The sequence below is a fragment of the Papaver somniferum genome, chromosome 5 (assembly GCF_003573695.1).
Source record: "Papaver somniferum cultivar HN1 chromosome 5, ASM357369v1, whole genome shotgun sequence".
In the NCBI taxonomy this organism is placed as follows: Eukaryota; Viridiplantae; Streptophyta; class Magnoliopsida; order Ranunculales; family Papaveraceae; genus Papaver; species Papaver somniferum.
Window position 1 is genome coordinate 178,209,297 of NC_039362.1, and position 20,690 is coordinate 178,229,986.

Below are 20,690 nucleotides of genomic sequence, written 5' to 3' on the forward strand. Positions count from 1 at the left end.
CTCTGCCTTGTACTCAAAGTCTTTAAGTATTCACCAAAAGCTTTGGCAAAATTTTCTTTCGCTCCAAATTCCAAATTCTGTAAGGAAAAGACAAAAACCCAAAAACGTAAAGAAGAACAAAAAAATTAAAAAAAATAAAAACCTAAAAAAGAAAAATATATAAAAACTCTAGCCTAAAGACAAGCCCGCGTCGGCGGGACCAAAAATTGATGTGATCTCAATAATGTTGTAGTAAAAAGTTCGTTGAGGCTTGTGAAAGCAAAAGATTCTAGACTTAATAAAACTTAAAAATAAAGAAAACTTAACTCAAAATTGATTTTAAGATATGAGAAAATAACCAAGACACTGATTCCACTATTACACATGAATGAATGATGGTAAATAACCCAAAACTTTAATTATCTTTAAGCCCTTTATTTTTTAACTCACAAATAATCATGCAAATTCTCAAATATTAATTGTATCCTCTAAGCATAGATTATCTAAGCAAAGTATAACCTATCCAATTGAATCACAACTAATGAAGAAATATGCAAACAATTAAAAACTCTGCAAAAGCAGTGATTGAGTGAATTATAAATTAGATAAAATAAAATAGTTACCAATTATTTGCCTTGGTTGTGAGAGAATTAACTCATCATCATGTTGGAAACACGCTCAAAAATCATTATTATTGCTCAAAGGGTGTTTACAAAGATGAAATGGAGAAAATGATGAAAATCGGGTGTTTGCAACGTTTATAGTTGTTGAAAACACTGTTACAGAAAACGATAAAGATGAACTGTTGTTGTTACTGTAACTCTATGACCCAGTATAATGTCGTTGTCACTGTAGCATGAACGACAACCTCAGGTGGTCTTTGTTCTTCGTGTTCTTCGCAGCAGCAGCAGAAATAGTTGTCTTCTGCAACTCGATTATCTCGACTTTCTGATGCTCTGAAACTCTCCCAATCTCTCTGTAACCCTCCTCAGTATCCTATCCGCCTGTTTATAACTCTGAGCAACAATAAATCTCGAGTAATTGCGAAATATTTTTGATTATTCTTCATGCAGGATCCGGGAATATATTTTCCTTTTCAACTCTTTTGCACTCTGCTGGTGTCTAGTTCTCCATATTTATCTGTTCCACTTTCCTATTTTCAGCAAACACGTCCCAAACGGAGTCAAACTCATTGAGAACACACGTTGTTCTTCCAAAAATAAAACCGAGCGTTTTTCTAACATCTGTTGCGTTGGATTCTCACGTATCTTCCTTTTTATATGATTCTGACTCACTTACGAACCCTGTTTGACTGAAACAGGCGTAAACCAATCCATTCCATCATTGAAATCCCGAGAAAATCTCCCCAACAATTGAATTCAAAGATACGCAGGTGAAGGTATTTTTTTCCTGCCCAATCTCATTTTTCAAACGAAGAAGAAAAGGTGTCCCCCTAACCAAATCGGGGGTGCGACAAGCAGGTGACGCTCTGGGGTGTAAATAGTGAATAAGGTGCCCCTTATCCAAAGTAAGAGTCCGCAAAGCAAATGTCATCCGGGGGTGCTTCGAGCAACTTTTCGAGCCGAATTTTCCAACAATATTTATTTCCAAAAAATACCTACAAACACAAAACACAATAATAAGGATAAAAACGAGTACTAACAATACGAAACATTGAGGAAAAATTAGACACATAAATGCGTCTATCATGAGGGATTCATCCACCTATTGAGGTGGTTATGTGAGAGACTAATGGTGGAAGGAGTATACCATTATGGTGTTTATGGGATACTTATCGATGTTGGAAGATATGTCGTTAAAGAGTATTCATATGGAGATGTTGGTAAGGCATCTGGTTGAGGAGAAGATAATCTTGGTGGTGCTGGATTAAAATATTGGTGTTGTTCTAAAGGAGTCCATGGTAATCTATATCAGGGTGTGCAGAGAAGATCATCTTGTGGTGGTAGATAATGTGGTAAACATTATCTCGTATGGGTGAAGACACTACTTTGGATCTTATAGGGTGCTTGTGAGAGTTCTTGTGTCGGTCACGTTGTAGTGAGTCGATGGATTGATATAGTCAGTTAGTTGTGTAATTCTCAGTGGTGATTCTATAATGAATAAAGAGGTCGTAGCCGTTTGGTGGATGTAGACAAATACACACATTGTGTATGTTGTTGACCCACGTTAAATCTGTGAGTACTTTACTTCTTTTTTCTTTGTTTATGGCTTGCATCTATGTGGTTCTATTTTTCTTCTTCTTATCCTAGATCGTAGTAAGGTTCATGGAGCAGTCCGAGAGATCAAGTGTTTCTTGTTAGCTAATATGTTTCCGCAAGATTAGCACATAGATGGCTCTGAACCCCAACAACTAATTCATGCGTTATTCGATTGGCCGTATGAGTAATTTGAATGGACTTCAGAGCTTAACTTTTTAATAAATGGACTGCAGAGCTTAACTTTGTAATAAATGGACTGCATAGCTTTCATAGACACGGTTTATATTACGACTTGGAACTCGGTGGAGTTGAGCTCTACAACTCGGGCGACTGACTCGGTGATTTTTTTTCAACTTCATCTTCGTTTCTCGTAATCAGATCCATTATTTTCAGGTAAAAAATCATTACAAATAATTCTTCATCATTTTTTTCATGATTAGTAGCTTTTAATTCAGGTGTTTCATGGATTCTTGTCCTAAAACTACTTGTATTGAAGAAACTATGTCTGAACAGTTAGGTTTTAATAAAGAAACAAATTCACAGATAATTCCTTCAACTGAATTACCTGATGATTTATTCGAAGATTGTTTGAATCCTTAGAAATTCCCACTTATAGGAAGATTTACTTTTACAAAACATTAAGTTTGTTGATGCTGTTACTATTCTTCACAAAAAATGAAAATTAGTTGGAGATTGTGAACTAATTCCATTGGGAAGTGGTTTTTTCATGATTAAGCTAGATAATGAGATTGATCGTCAATACATCAAAGAAGGCAAGTAGGAAGTATTAAATCAAGTTTTGCAAGTTCGAAATTGGATATCTAATTTTCGTATAGAAAATCAAAGAACTTCTAGAGCTACAGTATGGGTGAGATTTCCAGGGCTAGGTCTTGAATTTTGGAGTGAGAAGATTTTATTTTCAATCTGTAGAGAGTTCGGAAATCCTATCAAGCTAGATGAAGCAACAACTAAATGTGAAGTTGGTTATTATGAAAATGTTCTTGTTGATGTGGATTTTGCTAAAACTATCCCAAATAAAATTTGGATTGGAACCAAATATGGAGGATTCTTTCAAAGTATATCAATTCCAGTATGTCCAAAATTTTGCTCTACTTGCAAGATAGTTGGTCATTTTATCACTGAATGCAGAGTAGAGAAAAACAAAGCTAATCCAGTGGGAAAGTCTCAACAAATTCCAAAGGCTATCATGAAGGTGAAGATTCTACAGTTAATGGCATTCATGAAACACCAATTATTAATGTAACCTCTGAAGCCAAAATAATGGACAAAGGAAGATTTAGTGCACTGGAATGTGAAGAAGGTGAAATAAATGCTGAATCTGTTATCATGGAAATTTCCAAAATTCTGGAAATTGCTGAAGCAAATAACTCACTTAATAACACTATCAAATTTTTAGATGGGAAGACAGGTCAAGTTTCAACTGAAGTAGTTAATATTACTTCATGGTCCAAGATAGTATAAAAGGAAATGGTATCCAACAATGCTTCTTCATCTGCTTCTCAAATTCCAGTTACTCCAGAAAAGGTAACTAAACCTGCTCCTACCAACAATAAATACAATTTCAGAAAAAATCAAGGAAAAGGGGGTTCTAAGAACCCTCCTCCTGCTAAATGAAGATCTTATTTTGGAATATCTGGGGCCTAAAAAGACCTAGGTAACATATAGTTATTTTGGAATAAAGGTATTTATACTCCTCAAGTAATATCCATGTCTAGTCAAATGATAACAGTCAACATCGGTGATGTTTTGGTTTCTGGCATTCATGCTCATGTGAAAAAGACTCAAAGAAAATTCTTATGGTCAGAGATGGAAATAATTAGTTATTTAGAAAAACCATGGATTTCTTTAAGGGATTTTAATGCTGTTATCTCACAAGATGAAAAAATTGGTGGTAAACCTCCAAATAGGGATTCAATGTTGGACTTTTGAAACTGCTTAGATAGGTGTGAATTAATTCAAGCTCCTAAAACCGGATTGCAGTTCTCATGGTCTAACTGCCAACAACGAAGAAACAAAATACTCTGCACACTTGATAGAGCAGTTTTTAATTAATAATGGTTGGATTTACATGGAGATTGGGGATACAAGGTTGGGTTGAGAACTGTATCTGATCATGCACCACTTTTGGGAGGATGTGCTAACATTCCCAAACCATTTAATAGGCCAATAAAATTTCATAAAATGTGGATATATCATCCAACCTTTTTATCTAAGGTAAATGAATGCTGGTCAAATACTGTTGTTGGAGATCCTGCTTTCATATTTATGCAGAAGCTAAAGAATTTGAAGAAAGTACTTAATGACTAGAATTGGAGTGTGTTTGGCAAAGTTCAAGTTAAAGTAAAGGAAGCAGAGGAAAAACTTCACGCTGCAATGCAATTTTCTGATAGTCATCCTCATGATGAAGATGCATTCACTGATTTAGTGGAGGCTCAAAATGAACATGCTAACAGGGAGGTACAAGCTAATACTTTATTAAGGCAAAAGTCAAGAGAAAAATGGGTACAAGAAGGAACAACTAACACCAACTATTTTCATACCAAAATGAAGTTGAGGCAAGCAAAAAATTTAATTAGTGAACTTGATGATGGCAATGACAACATTATCTCTGACCAATCAAAAATTGTTGAAGCTTTGGTCCGACGTTTTCAGCAAAAATTTGCATATCAAGAAGTTAATATTGCTGATGACCTATTGAATGTCATTCCTGCAGATGTTACTGATTCTGATCAAGCAATGCTGGATGCCATTCCTGATGCTGGGGAGATCAAAAAATTATATTTGAAATGGATCCAGATAGCTCTCCTGGTCCTGACTGTTACTCTGACATCTTTTACATAACTTGATGGGAAATAATTCATGAAGATTTCGTAGCAACAATTCAATTTTCTTGGAAAAGATGATTCATTCCAAAAGGACTTAATTCTAATTTCTTGGTACTTCTTCACAAATTTCAAGGAGCAAAGAAAGAAAGTCAATTCAGACCCATTGGATTAAGCAATGTTTTGTTCAAAATTTTTACTAAAATCATTACAACAAGAATGAATATACTGATGGTGAAACTAATATCTCCACAGCAAGCTGCATACATCAAAGGTAGGAGCATTCATGAACAAGTTTTATTAGCTTCTGAAATGGTCAATGAGATGAAGAAAAAAAGAAGAGGAGGTAATGTTGCTCTAAAATTAGATATTTCTCAAGCATATGACTCAGTAAGTTGGAAATTTTTATTTCAAGTTCTGCAAAAATATGGTTTTTCTACTTCATGGTGTGATTGGCTGTTAACATTATTTGAGTCAGCTAAAATGTCAGTTATGATCAATGGTGGTCCTTCAGGTTTTTTCTCAATGGGTAGAGGCTTAAAACAGGGAGACTCATTGTCCCCAATCCCTTTTGTGTTAATGGAGGATGTATTAAGCAGGAATACCTCTCACTTGGTGTCTCAGGGTAAAATACTTCCAATGGTGATTAAGAATGGAATTCATCTATTTTTTTTCCGATGATGTTTTCATATTTTGTAATGGTGCCAAGAAAAGTTTAGAAAATTTATTCTCATTACTGGACAAGTATCAAGCCAGTTCAGGTCAGCTGATAAATAAAGATAAAAGAAAATGTTTTATAAATGGTGTTACTTCAACCAGGAAGCAGCAGATTTCTGATATGATCAATATGGAATTATCTAAATTCCCTGACAAATACTTAGGTATATTACTAGCTCCTGAAAGAATAACTGTTGCAATGGTCTGGCCAGTGGTTGAGTTAATTCAGAAAAAACTAGCTACATGGAAAGGGAAGCTGTTATCTTTTGCAGATAGACTTGTGCTTATCAAATCAGTGTTATGCAGTGTTCCTTTATATAATATGGCCATCTATAAGTGGCCTTCCTCTGCTATCAAGATATGTGAAAGACTAATACGAAATTTCTTATGGTATGGGGACAGTGAATCTAGAAAGTATAAAACTTTGTCATCGAAAAAAGCATGTACTCCTTATAATGAGGGTGGTCTTGGAATAAGAAGATTAAACAGTTAACAAAGCACTCTTGATGAAGATGATGTGGAAGATATTGAACTCCAAGGAAGAATGGTCATTATTCTTTACAACTAAATTTAAAAATAAAAATGGACAATGGTTTGAAAATTAGAGACAATCTTCTGTTGGGTCAGGTTTAAAATGGGCTTGGAATTCTTTAAAAGAAGATATAAGGTGGTGCTTAGGTGATGGAACAAATATCTCAGTTTGGTTTGATACATGGTTTGGCACACATCCTCTTATCAATGACCTGGGGTATACAAATTTTGTGAAGAACAATATACAGATGAATGTTGCAGAACTGCTAAATGGAAAAATTCGGAACATTCCTATAGAACTGCAATCTGTGCTGAATATGGAAAGACTACCCGATGTAGGTGAAGGTACTAATACAATGGTATGGTGTGGGAATGCAAGTGGTAAATTTAGTACAACAACGGTTGTGGAAAAAATAAGATTAAAAGAACAAAAACTTTTATGGGCATCAGTTTTATGGAAACACTTTTTACATCCTAATATTGCTTGCAATGTTTGGAAACTTTTATATATTCTAATGATGAAACGATGAGGAAGCAGGGCTATGAAATGCCATCCAGATTCTGTGTCTGCGTTGCAGAGTAGGAAAGTATGGAGCATACATTATGGGAGTGCAACTTCAGTATTCAAATTTGAGACTGGATGTGTGTTAGTTTTACCTTTCCCAGACCATTATCTTTCAGTGATATATTTAAAGCTGCTAGAAATCAGAGTCCTTTGATAAAAGAAATTTGGGTCACAGCTGCATGTGTTACAATGAGAGAGTTATGGTTCCAAATAAATACAATATTTTTTGAAGAAGGAAGGCCTGATATAAACATATTTAAGTGCAAAATCTATCAAGTGGTGCATGAAGGAGGAGGTAGAATTAAAGGTAATAGATGGGGACAAAATTATGATTCTCAGATTATATCATTCTTCAAACTGGGTATATTAAATTTACTTGCATCAAAGAATGTTTTTGGCATCCTCCTAAAGAAGATTACATACTCTTCAACTGTGATGGTGCTTCATTTGGCAACCTTGGAAATGCAGGATTTGGAATAATAGCTAGAGATAGCAATTGTCAGGTAATTGGTACATTATCAGGTGGAGTGGGAATAAAATTGGTACATTATCAGGTGGAGTGGGAATAACAACTAATTTCATTGCTGAGATTTATGCAGTTTTGTGTGCACTAGAATGGGAAGTTTATCTACAACTTAATAAAATCATTATAAGATCAGATTCTAAAGCAGTTATCATTCTAGCTGACAACAACAAAGTACCTTGGTATATCAGAGCTAGATGGCAGGCAGTTGTCAAACAAATTGAAGATGTTATTTTTCAGCACTGTTACAGGGAAATCAACTTCTCAGCTGATTCATTAGTAAAGAAGGGTGCCACTTTGGCTGTAGGAGAAAGAACTTTTCTACTTGGGAAGGCCTCAAACCTTGAAGAGAATTGAAATGCCAGACACACCATATTACAGATTTTGCTAGGTTGCTCCTTTTAGTCTGATTCTTTTCTTTTTGTCAAAAATATCAATGTTGGTATAACTTTTAGAGTTGTAATTTTTGTATAATTTTTGTTATTCAATTAATAAAATAATGTGATTAAAAAAAAAAAAAGACTGCAGAGCTTACGCAGTGTTATTATTGGTTATCACTCTGTGTGTACGAGGACTTGTGAGTTTGCAAAATTTAAGTTTCTTTCTGAAAAGTTGTATCTTAAGTTGTTTTGACGTACTTGATCACAACTTATGGTTAGCCGTTACGGTTCTTATGCATCTCCTTTGGCATGCTGCAAACACAAAAATAAAAAGAAACAAAAATCATTGCACCAGAAGAAATCAACATCTCAACTTTGCCAGTCCCCGTTCTGATTCATCATTTGCAAGGAAAAATGATATTCTTGCTTGTTATGCTGTATTTTGTAGCCTATCCCCAATACAGTTAAGACGAAAAAGAACAACCATCACTCTATTACGGTTTCAACTTGCAGTTGATGGATCTTCGAGAAGTCTCGCTAGCCGATGGTCAGTCTTTGACAATCCTCGTCATTTAGCTCAAGTACTTAGCCTCAGATATTACCAAAACACGCAATTAGGATTTTTGCATTGAAATGCACTTATAGGAGTTATATAAAAACATATCAGAAGGAAATGTATGTGCCCAGAAGTAGTTATCATTGGATTTTATTTACTCTATACACCAGGGCTCAGGGTTCTCCATTTTCAGTGTATAAATTTACCACAAGAAATTCGTCAAAAACACTCTGACAGTCCTAACTTGCTCATCCGAATTTGACAATGATGGCTCCTTAGACTACAATCAAGGCACGTATTAACTCTCAAAAACCACCGCCAAAATTACTAGGCTCGATAAAATTATTAGATGAACCACTTAATTATGTAGTGAATCATATATATAGATTGAGCGAGTATGTATGCTTTTCCAGAATTATAGAGTAAACATGGAGTAATTTATAGGGTGAAATATTATTCGTGTACTGTAAATATTAATTCAACACCAGTTATGCAAAAAGGGAAAAATAGTTATGAACCACTTAATTAGTTAATTATCAATTTATAATATTTGAACACACAATACAATAACAAGTAAAAAAAACGGTTTAATTGTTTAGCAGAGAATCAGCCACCTTCACTGCAACAACATCCACTAATCTCCATTATCCAAACCACCATTTCTCTTTCTTTATTAACAAAACAAAGAATAGACCCCAGAACCCAACTGCAAACCCCAAAGCAACAATAGCATACAGCAACAATTTATCTTTTGCATCATTTTGATCATCCTCATAACCTTCATTTGGAGAATTATTATCAGTAGAATTACTTCTCTTATCACCCTCGCAAGTGTTATTTGTGAAATCGCCACATAACAAACTATTGTTGATATATGCTGAACCATCTCCGCTTAATGTATCAAAGTGAAGCCCCTTAGGGATCCTGCCACTTAAATTATTATAAGCTAAGTTCAAATAACCAAGAGAATCCATTGATGTTAAGGATTGCGGGATATGTCCGGACAACTTGTTGAAACTCAAATCCAAAGACTCTAAACCTTTCATACTTCCTACACTCTTGAGGGATTATACCAGAAAGTTGATTATGTGATAGGTTGAGTGTGGAAAGCGCTTTCAGCAAACCAATCTCTTCTGGTATGTTTCCACTGAAAGTGTTGCATGATAGATCAACTCCAGAAGTGTAGTGAAACACTTTCAATAATTGTGTCACAATCCCTTTGATCACCATCTGCAGTTTCAAATCACCGGCACCATAGTTGAGAAGGGGTTGTGTACCCTCAGGTCTGCTTATTAGTCTCGTTAAATTTCCTATCTTTTTAGGAATAAGCCCTGTAAGATGGTTGTGAGATATGTCTAATATTTGGAGTGGTTGCAAATGAGTAATCTCTTCAGGGATTGACCCATTAAATTTGTTGAACCTTAGAGAAAGAATCTGTAAGTATTCGAGTGAACCAAAGGCAGTGGGTATACTGCCTTCAAACTTATTCTTTGCTAAATTAAGAACTTCCAATCTTTGAAATTTACTGATGAAACCAAGAGGAACACCATCCAGATTGTTGTCATTCAGTTGAAGAAATGTCAGTGAAAGTGCTTGTCCAAGCACGTCTGGAACATTTCCCGTGAGATTGTTGTGGCCAAAGTTTAGAGAAAGAAGTTTCGTGCAATACCCTATACTGGTGGGTATAATACCAGATAATTTATTGTTTGAGAGATCAATAATACGATTTACTTTCGAACACATAGAAAAGGGAATTGGACCTGAAAGTTCGTTATCAGATAGAACAATGGTGTCAATACTAGATAGTATTTTTCCCATTTCTATTGAATTTTTACCACGGAGTTTATTATTTGACAAATCTAAGAAAGAAAGGACATTTTTAGGTATAAGAGGCAGAGGACCATGGAAGTTGTTGTTCGAGACATCAAGATTAGAGAGACTTTTGAGATTGGAGACACATGAAGGTATAACTCCTGTAAGGTTATTTTGGGACAAATCCAAATTCTTCAGATTACTCAATATACAGATGAAAGTAGGGAACAATCCTTCCATATTGGCTGATGGCAACTGCAAATACTCTAGTTGAAATTTAGAGTACAGATGGAAGCGTTGATCTACAATCACGTTTAATCTATTTGAGGTCAGGCCTAGCTTAAATAGATCTAAATCGTTAATTAAAGAAATCAATGTAACGTTCCCACCAATAGAGTTTCCATAAAGACCAAAATACCTAAGATCTTATTCCCTCGTTTGGCATGGGTATGTTTGAGCGATTCTCTTATTACCAATAAAGGTTTAGAAGTTTTTGGGAAATGTTGTCCATCTTTAGAGAAAGTCGACCTCGAAAATTGTCAGAAGATCACATATAAAGGCTTAGAAGTCCTGGCAAAAAATTGTGCATCCCTAAGCAAAATCAATCTCACATACTGTAACCAAATAACTGATGAAGGCTTAGAAATCCTGGCAAAAAGTTGTGCATCCTTAAAGAAGGTCCGCTTAGGATTTTGTCGGAAGATTACTGATAAAGGCTTAGAAGTCCTGGCAAAAAGTTGTGCACTTTTAGAAAGAGTCGATCTCTCATCCTGTCAAGGGATAACTGATTCAGGTATAAGTTTCCTCATACAAAACTGTTCCAGAATCCATACACTTGATATCATTTATTGCAGCAATGTAACTGGTATTGGCTTTCTTGGGTGTACGAAGACCTTGACTTGTGTCGGTGCATCAAAAATGCATAAACTTACAACAGAAGGGATTAAAGCAATTACAAGTGGAGGTGGGATTCAATGTCTAAGTCTATCTGGAAATGTAGTTAATAACGAAGTAATTATAACTTCTATTTCAAAAGGTTGCCCTTTATTAAGAAATTTGTGGCTAGAATCTTGTCCCGAGATGCAACTTGAAGGATGGAAAGCAAATGGTCTCTATTGTAGAAACTTGAAAGGTCTTCACGTGGTTAAATGGTCGAACTTATGTGACGAAGGGTTGAAATCTTTGTGCTATGGGTGTAACAAGCTTTCCTGCATATCTGTAGACTGTTGGAGTGATCTTACTCTTGAGCTTTTCGAGCGAGAAGGGCCCTATGTGCATCGCATACAATGAATGTCGCATCAAGTGGCAGTGGAACCTAGTGTTTGACGGTGCCACATTCACACTGCTACATGCTTCACTTTGCTAATATTGTTGGGCTATTGTTTTATATCTTCTTGATTAATTGTTATTTAGGTGTTTATCATTCTGTTCTATTTAAAGTTACAATAATAGTTTGCCATTTGCTGTTAATATTAAACAAGTTTGTTAAAAAGTTTTCCGTAAACAATGTAGATATCCTTGAAGCATTGTAGGGAAAACATTTCGGTTGAGATATATTGATAGTGTATAGTGTGCTTTTGCAATCTGTGCTGCCTAATCAGAGAGATCTGTAATAAATCAATGTCACACAACCGTGAGATCTCTGACATTTAGAGTATATTACATGACAAATTTTCGAAATAAAGTTAATTTTAGGGCCACATTACGAATTTTAGCTCACCTTGAATATTTTGCTTCCAAATATAGGCGAATGTGTTATGGTAGCATCCTTACTCTACCACATCCGCCTAGCCCTTGTCTTCTTAGCAAGTTTGGGGCCATAGTTAGCAGATTTTTTTTTTTTTTTGGCACTACGTCTCTGCAAGTGGTTTCAACCTAAATACATGTCCGCTTTACGAGTTACAGTTCTACAATTCAGCATATAAAGGCAGAAATCTTTGGAAGAACTGTGTACATCATGAATTCAGAGCAGTACTCTAGTAGATGATTATTGAATCCACAACAATCCCTAAGCTAAGAATTTGTTTTCACTCGAGTTTCATTGCAATATATTTATTCCAAACATACACTAGAATTTTACTTTGATTTTGCGTTGACAGACTTTAACTTTCCGCGCTAATTGGGGTTTAGGACTGTGTATATATATCAGTATGCACACACATGTAGTGACTTCTGTTTTGTGGTTGAATTTCTTCTGGAAAAACCTTTCCCTTGTTGAATCCAATCCAATGCACAGTGAAATCGCAGTGTTGTATATAGAGATGCCTGAGGTATATGATAAAATAGAAATGCAGACTGCAGTCATAATTCGGTGAGTAGTAAGTATTAGTTCATTAATTCAAGAATATTAATTGCAACTCCATTTCACCATTTTCTTCGAATGCAGCTGACAGAAGATCGATTCGCGGACTACGGAGGATAACTATGTTGGACCATATGGATGATGAAAGGTGTTTGGAAATTACCTTTTTCAGGAGGAGAATCACTGCTATTTTCAGGTCTAATCTAATGGTTTTTCCCTCCGACGATAAGTAATGAAAATGGTATTTAAATGAAGTTCCTCAAAAAGTCTACACTCCAGGACTAAAAAAAGGTAAGTAGAGACCTGGCTGGCCACTAAACAGATGTGCATGATTAAGACAACCATTGATAAATTCGGGTCACCGGATATTTTAGGGACTAAAAATAAAACCTATACCTCCAACTAAATAGAGACGGAAACCTTAAAACCTAAACCTTGAACTGACGCAGCAGAAGATTTGATTCCCTTTCAATTACGGGAGACGCCACAGGTATTATCATATCATAAATCATTTTTTTAATCATTTTACATGTTATTCTTCTTGGTTTTGTCGAACAACATCATGCAATTTGTTGCGGTGCCAACCCCTATTTCCTCTATTACACTTAGCTTATTTGTTGGTATTTGTTTTCCTTAGGCAGTTAGCATTCAGTTTCTTAGTTTAAAAGGTTTCTTTAGTTAGTTTGCTTGCTTATCAAGTTTATTCAACTATATATAGCTCGATCCTAAGCTTGTAACTTATCAGTTATCATTATAAGAAGTTTATTCAATTCGTTACCAAAGCCAGAGACTGCTAACCCCAGGACAAAAGGTTTTATCCTTGTTTTTTTTAGTTCTTCGCAGCTTATATCCAGTGTAAAGGTTTAGAACCCTAACACCTGGATCAGAGCAGGTTTAGATCATACCTAAATTTTCACCCAAATTTTTTTTCTACACTACAATGGGTCACGACTATACAAATAATATGAAATCCGTGAACGATGGCATTACTGAGCTGTCTAAAAATCTTGATAACCTAGTTACAGGGTTATCTAAACAAAAACTTGAGGAATACGAGAGGAACAAGACTAAAGTTGTTGATAAAAAACAACAACGGGAAGAAGAAAGAGTTGCTCATCAACAGGAAGCAACAACAACCAACAAAGCTTTAGAAGATGCAATAACCGCTAGCATGACTAAAGCTCTCACACAAGCTACAACATCTATCAACACTCAAGTAACCGCTTCGTTTCTTGTTGTTTTTGTTGATATCTGCCTCAGCTGGCCAATACCAATGGTGGTGGCAATGATACTCCTCCACCTCCTCCTCCACCCCCACCGGTTGCAAGACCAACTGCCATCAATCTTAAATTTCCTACATTTGATGGAGATGATCCTGATGGATGGATCTTTACTGCTGATAAGTATTTCAGTGTCCGCCAAGCTGATGATGCTCTTAAAATCACTATTGTCGCTTCTAGTATGAAGGGTGATGCTAATGTGTGGTATCGTTGGAAGCAAACTAAAGTCACCATTGTGACATGGTTGGAGTTTTGTGCTCATCTTCGTGCACGTTTTGCACCTGAAAAGTTTGTCGATGCTCGTCTGGATATTAGTACAATTAATCAAGTAGGTACAGTAAGGGAGCACATACCTGTTTTTGAGAGGTTATTAAATTTTGTTGATTTTTCAGATGATTACTTGATCAGCTGTTTTATTCGTTCTCTCAAACCTCATATTGGTAGTATGCTTAAATTGCTTGCACCACAAACTTTGAATGAAGCCTTTACTAAGGCAATTCATCAAGAGTAAGCTTACGCAACAACAGTTAATAAGATTAATACACGCCAACCTTATCGTCCGCATCCACTTCGAGGTGAAACATCCACCTCTACCACTCCAATCAAGAAGCTGACACTTCATCCCGATTATAAGAAGCTTACATGGGAAGAGATGAAAGAAAAACGTGAGAAAGGTACTTGTTTCAATTGTGATGCTCCTTTTAAATCTGGTCATGTCTGCCCTAATAAGCCAAACTATTTGCTTTTGGAGATGCATCCTACTTCTGTTAACGATGTTGTTGAAGTTGAGGATATCACAGATGACCAACAAATTCATGAGGATCCTCCTCCTCCGGAATCATCCCCAGCTATTTCTTTGAACTCACTTTTAGGCTCTACATTTCCTAATATAATGCGAATTACTGGATATGAAAAATCTAGAGCCCTCACAATTCTTTTGGATTCAGGATCTACGCATAACTTTTTGCATCCTAGCATAGCTAAGCAATGTGGCTTTGTGGTTTCTTCTACTACTGATGCTTTACGTGTAACAGTGGGTAATGGTGGTCATCTTGAAACTAAGGGTATTTGCACTATCCCTATCAACTTGCAAGGTACAGTTTTTCATATTGATTACCATCTACTAAATATTAGTGGTTGTGATGCGGTTTTGGGAATCCAATGGCTGCGAACATTGGGAGATATTACTTGGGATTTCGGAAAATTGACAATGCAATTCAGCATTCAAGATACCGTCATAACATTAACTGAAAATCAATCATCATCTATAATGATTATGGACTTATCTCCCATGCAACGTTTATTATCTACTGAGAATTATGGATTTCTGTTAGAACTAGTTGCATTAAATACTTCTGCCGCCAAACAATCATTGTCGCCTGAAATTCAACAGGTGCTATCAAATTTCAGTTATATTTTTTCTATTCCAACATCACTGCCTCCAGAACGTGTTCAAGATCATAAAATTTCTTTACTACCAGAAACTGGACCTCTGAATTGTACGTCCATACAGGTATCCATACTTTCAGAAAGATGAAATTGAGAAAATAGTAGCTGAACTGCAACAAGCTGGTTTCATAAGGCCTAGTTCTAGTCCTTTTTCTTCACCTATTCTTACGGTTCGAAAGAAAGACGATTCGTGGCGCATGTGTGCAGACTACCGTGCTCTTAATAAGATAACCATCAAAGATCATTATCCAATCCCAGTCGTAGACGAATTATTGGATGAATTATATGGTGCATATTTCTTTACCAAGATGGACTTACGATCAGGTTATTACCAGATTCGCGTTCATGAAGCCGATGTTCTAAAGACAGCTTTCCGTACGCATGATGGCCATTATGAATTTTTGGTCATGCCTTTTGGATTGTCCAATGCACCAGCAACTTTTCAGAGTTTAATGAATGAAATATTCAGGCCTTACTTATGCAAGTTTGTGTTGGTTTTCATCGATGATATTCTGATATATAGTAAGGATTATGATACTCATATTCAACATCTAGAGATGGTGTTTGAAATCTTAAGACAACACAAATTATTTGTTAAGGAATCCAAATGTACTTTTGCACAAAAGTATGTTGGTTACCTAGGCCATGTAATTTCGTCTGATGGTGTTTCCGTCGAACCAGAGAAGATATAATGCATTCTTTCTTGGAAGATTCCTTCAACAGTCAAAGAACTTAGAGGTTTTCTAGGCTTGGCTGGCTATTATAGAAAATTTGTGAAGGATTTTGGGAAAATTAGTGCTCCTTTAACTCAACTTCTTAAGAAGGATGCATTTAAATGGACAGAAGAAGCAACTGCTGCTTTCAAATCACTACAACATGCTTTAACTACTACGCATGTTCTTATACTACCTAATTTTTCAATTATTGGCAATAACTGCACCCATTTTCTCTGGCGTAGATGACATTATTGCAGAATGTCATAATCATCCAACTTTACGGGCATTAATTGATCAGTTGCAACTCAACCCTAATAGTAAACGTCATTATTCTTACTTAAATGTTGTGCTGCGTTATAAAGGAAGAATTGTGGTTGTTTCTTCTTCAGAATGATGTAAAAAACTTCTCTATGATTTTCATTCTACTCCATTGGGTGGTCACTATGGTTATTTGAGAACTTTCAAGCGACTGCAGCACAATTTTCACTGGTCTGGCATGAAGCATTCAATTAAGGAATTTATTTTACATTGTGAGACTTGTCAACGTAATAAAACAGAAGTTGTGGCTCCTCCTGGCCTTTTAAGTCATCTTCTGTTTCCTTCTGATGTTTGGATTGACATCTCTATGGATTTCATAGACGACTTTCCACTTTCTCATGGTAAGACTTCCGTCTTGGTAGTTGTTGATCGTCTCACCAAATATGCGCACTTTGTTGCTTTATCTCATCCATATTCTGCAAGCACCATAGATGATGTATTTGTGCGTGAGGTAGTGCGTCTACATGGAATTCCAAAGACTATCACAAGTGATAGAGACCCTATATTCATGAGTAATTTCTGGGAAGCTTATTTTACAATGCAGGGCACACAATTATGCAAGACTTCATCTTATCATCCGCAAAGTGATGGCCAAACAGAAGTGACAAATCGTACACCGGAGTGTTATCTTCGATGATTTGCAGGAATGAAACCAAAAGATTAGTTTAAGTGGTTAGCTTGGGCCGAGTGGTGGTATAACACCAGCTATCACTCTGCCATTAAGATGACTCCATATGAAGCTCTTTACAGCCGCCTTCCACCAGTAATTTCATCTTATTTACCTGGATCAACCCCTGTGCATGATGTGGATTTGAACTTACGTGCCAGAGATCACAAAATCAAGCTGTTAAAGTCTCATTTGTCTGTTGCACAAGATCGAATGAAGAAATATGCTGACTCTCATAGAACTAAACGACATTTTTCAGTTGGTGATTTTTTTTATCTACGTCTCCAACCTTACAGACAGATAACAGTTTCTAATCAGTCTTTTTCAAAGCTATCACCCCGTTTTTATGGTCCATTGGAACTGTGGCATATAAACTGGACTTGCCTAGCACTAGTAGAATACGTCCAGTTTTTCATGTATCTCAGTTAAAACTGAATTTAGGCACTACTTCTGCTGTTGAAGCCTCATTTCCTGCCATTATTGATTATGATAAATGGGAGCCAGAAGAAATTTTGGACAGACAGATGTATAAGAAGGGAAATAGAGCTGCTACAAAATGGTTGATCAAATGGAAGGGTCATTCCAGAGATGATGCAACTTGGGAAGATGCTTATGATCTTGTTGCACGCTTTCTACAGTTAGAGGCTTGAGGACAAGCCTTGTTTTAAGCAGGGTGGGATGTTGCGGTGCCAACCCCTATTTCCTCTATTACACTTAGCTTATTTGTTGGTATTTGTTTTCCTTACGCAGTTAGCATTCAGTTTCCTAGTTTAACCGGTTTCTTTAGTTAGTTTGCTTGCTTATCAAGTTTATTCAGCTATATATAGCTCGACCCTAATCTTGTAACTTATGACTTATCAATTATAAGAAGTTTATTCAATTTGTTACTAAAGGGTTTCATCCTTGGTTTTCTTAGTACTTCGCAGTTTATATCCAGTGCAAAGGTTTAGAACCCTAACACAGTTGATAATAAAAAGAGTGTAGGTTTACAATAGGCATGTAAATTAATATATTATAGATGCACACTTATAATCTTGATTTTATCTAATCATGCAGTTGATAATAATAAAGAGTGTAGTTTTACAATAGGCATGTAAATTAATACATTATAGATGCACACTTATAATCTTGATTTTACCTAATAATCTAGGGTTGCATATCTAACTAAACTTATTTGCAGAAAGCATCAATAAAACCAGGATTTTCATTTCGCATTGGTGGAACAAGTGTTTTCTCGTGTCCGAAGATGAGGTTATCATCCAGCAACACTTACAACATAGGGTTGGGTAAGCTTCTTATCAAAAAAAGAAAAAGAAAAAATGGGTTGAGGAAGCTCCAGCTTACTTCAAAAGCAACACAAGAAAACAGATTGATAGGTTATATGCATCCTTGTAAAAGATTGTCAATTACTGATCTCCCAGATGACTGTCTAGGCCTTGTATATCAGAGCCTAAAATCAGGTACTGACCTTAGTTCCTTTGGTTTGGTTTGCCGTCACTGGTTCCATATTCAGAACTGCAATCATGAGTCGTTATGGGATATTGATAATTCTAAATGTAGTTTACGTGAATCACCAAAGATTTCTCCCGAAAGCTTTTCTATAATTCTTTGCAAGTTGTTGATTGGATTCCAACACCTCAAAAGATTCTGTCTAAGTGGTCTCCCGGAGGTAACAAATTATATCACATCAAAATCACAATACTTCGGATCAAAAATTCAATTTCTATGCTTAAAGTATATCTCTGAGTATTCCGATAAAAAAAATTCTTTGATATTTTCTTCGTTCCCTAGTTTGGGATCGGTATATCTAAATGGCTCTAATATTAACGACAAAGGTCTAGAAGTGTTAGCAAAAAGTTGTGCATCCTTGGAGAAAGTCGACCTCGAAAAGTGCAAACAGATTAGTGATACAAGTTTAGAAGTTTTAACAAAAAATTGTGCATCCTTAAAGAAACTCGACCTTGGATACTGTCATAGGATTACTGATAAAGGTTTAGAAATCTTGGCAAAAAATGGTGCATTTCTGGAGGAAATCAACCTTATATTCTGTCAGAGGATAACTGATAAAGGTTTAATAGTCCTAGCAAAAGATTGTGCATCCTTTAAGAAAGTCGGCCTCGGATATTGTCGGAAGATTACTAGTAAAGGCTTAGAAATCCTAGCAAAAAGTTGTGCATCTTTAGAGAAAGTCGATCTCACAAACTGTCAAGGGATAACTGATTCAGGAATAAATTTTCTCATACAAAACTGTTCCAAAATTCATACAGTTAGAATTTCATATTGCAGCAATGTAACTGGTGTTGGCTTTCCAGGGTGTCCAAAGACCTTGACTAATGTTGATGCATTTGATGTGTGTACACTTACAATAGAGGGGATTAAAGCAATTACAAGTGGAGATGGGATTGAATCTCTAAGTTTATCAGTTGTAAATGCCATTAATGATGAAGCAATTACAACTATTTCCAAAGGCTGCCCTATATTAGAATCATTGTGGCTAGATTCTTGTCATGGGGTACAACTTGAAGGATGGAAAGCTATTGGTCTGCACTGCAGAAACTTGATAGACCTTTACTTGTTTAAGTGCTCAAACTTATGTCCTTCAGGGTTGAAAGCTTCGTGTTACTTGTTTAAGTGCTCAAACTTTCCTGTCTAGTAATTGACAATTGCGGTGATTCAATCTGCAACAGTAATAGTTTGCGAGGTGTGCTTGTGCACTGTGGACCTCATTCTGACACCAGAGGCATATAAGTTTTTTAAGAACCTTAATGATGGTATCATAAATGATGATGGTATCAGGTTAACATCCACACTGATCACAGTGTTACGCTAGCAACTAGTCCTTTCCTTAGTGATTTTAAATACAGGCAGAAATGTCATTGTCTTTTTCTTTTTTGGTTTTTGTGATGTACCGATGGAGTTGAAATTAGAAGAACACTTATTACTCCATCAGAATCATGGCAGTCAGTCTCGGTCTGTTGGACGATACCTTGCACCTGTCTCAACTAGTTATAATTTATAGCTTCTGTGATTACTGGAAATCCAGCAACACACCCAAATGGAGAATATGCAAGATCTAAGACATAATAAACACTAGAATTTAAAATTATTTATTAATCTCAAACGAAATACAAGTTATAAGGAAACCCTAATCCCTTCTCCAGCCTATGAATTACAAGGAAACCCTAACTCTCTCTCTATCTTATGCTAGACCTTTCCCTCTCCAAAAGATCTCTCCCTTTACATTGTCCAAAGGTCTCTATTTATAGGCCTAAACAACCCTAGTGGTATACATCTCATATCATCTCGTCGAGGTTATTTTATGCTTCGCCTGGAGCATATTCCATAAAAAATTTCCCCACCTTCGCTGACTTCACGTGGTGTTATTGGGACACTGTCCCATTTCTTGCTCGATAATTCATCTACTTCGTGGGGATAGTTTTTCTTCCAAACCAAGTCACATTATTTCGTGGTCATTTCGTAATGAACATTTGATTCCTTTCGCGCTCTACGTCCCCTTTGGCGAGTTACCTCGTCCCAAACTTTACTTCGCTGCTGCGTGGATAAGGATAATTCTGACTTGATTTGACAAGTCCCTGACGACGAATCTCGGGACTTGAAGTAAGATCTTTTCACCAGATTCCCGCGCCTTCCTATGGCCACGTGTCGGCTTATACTTTGGTAACTACATCTTCAGGTAATATGAAGACAGGCGATGAGAATTTCTTTGTATAATCTGTAATAAAGCACTCACCTTGGAAGATCTGTGTACATCATGAATTCTGAGCAGTACTGCGCAGATCATTATTTAATGCAGAACAATGCATAAGCTGAGA

At 36.1% G+C, this 20,690-nt stretch overlaps 2 protein-coding genes across 2 annotated transcripts; one reads left to right on the forward strand and one right to left on the reverse strand.

Annotated features, from left to right (window-relative positions):
• Positions 1-8,957: 8,957 nt before the first annotated feature.
• LOC113280183 (LRR receptor-like serine/threonine-protein kinase GSO2) lies at positions 8,958-10,365 on the reverse strand. The gene is made up of 2 exons (XM_026528838.1): positions 9,353-10,365; positions 8,958-9,237 (listed from the first exon to the last, which is right to left on the reverse strand). Exons 1-2 carry the CDS (start codon positions 10,363-10,365, stop codon positions 8,958-8,960), a joined length of 1,293 nt encoding a protein of 430 aa, XP_026384623.1.
• A 7,738-nt stretch (positions 10,366-18,103) lies between these two features.
• Positions 18,104-19,510, forward strand: LOC113280184 (F-box/LRR-repeat protein 12-like). Its single transcript, XM_026528839.1, has one exon. The coding sequence runs from the start codon at positions 18,104-18,106 to the stop codon at positions 19,508-19,510; it is 1,407 nt and encodes a 468-aa protein (XP_026384624.1).
• Positions 19,511-20,690: the final 1,180 nt, after the last annotated feature.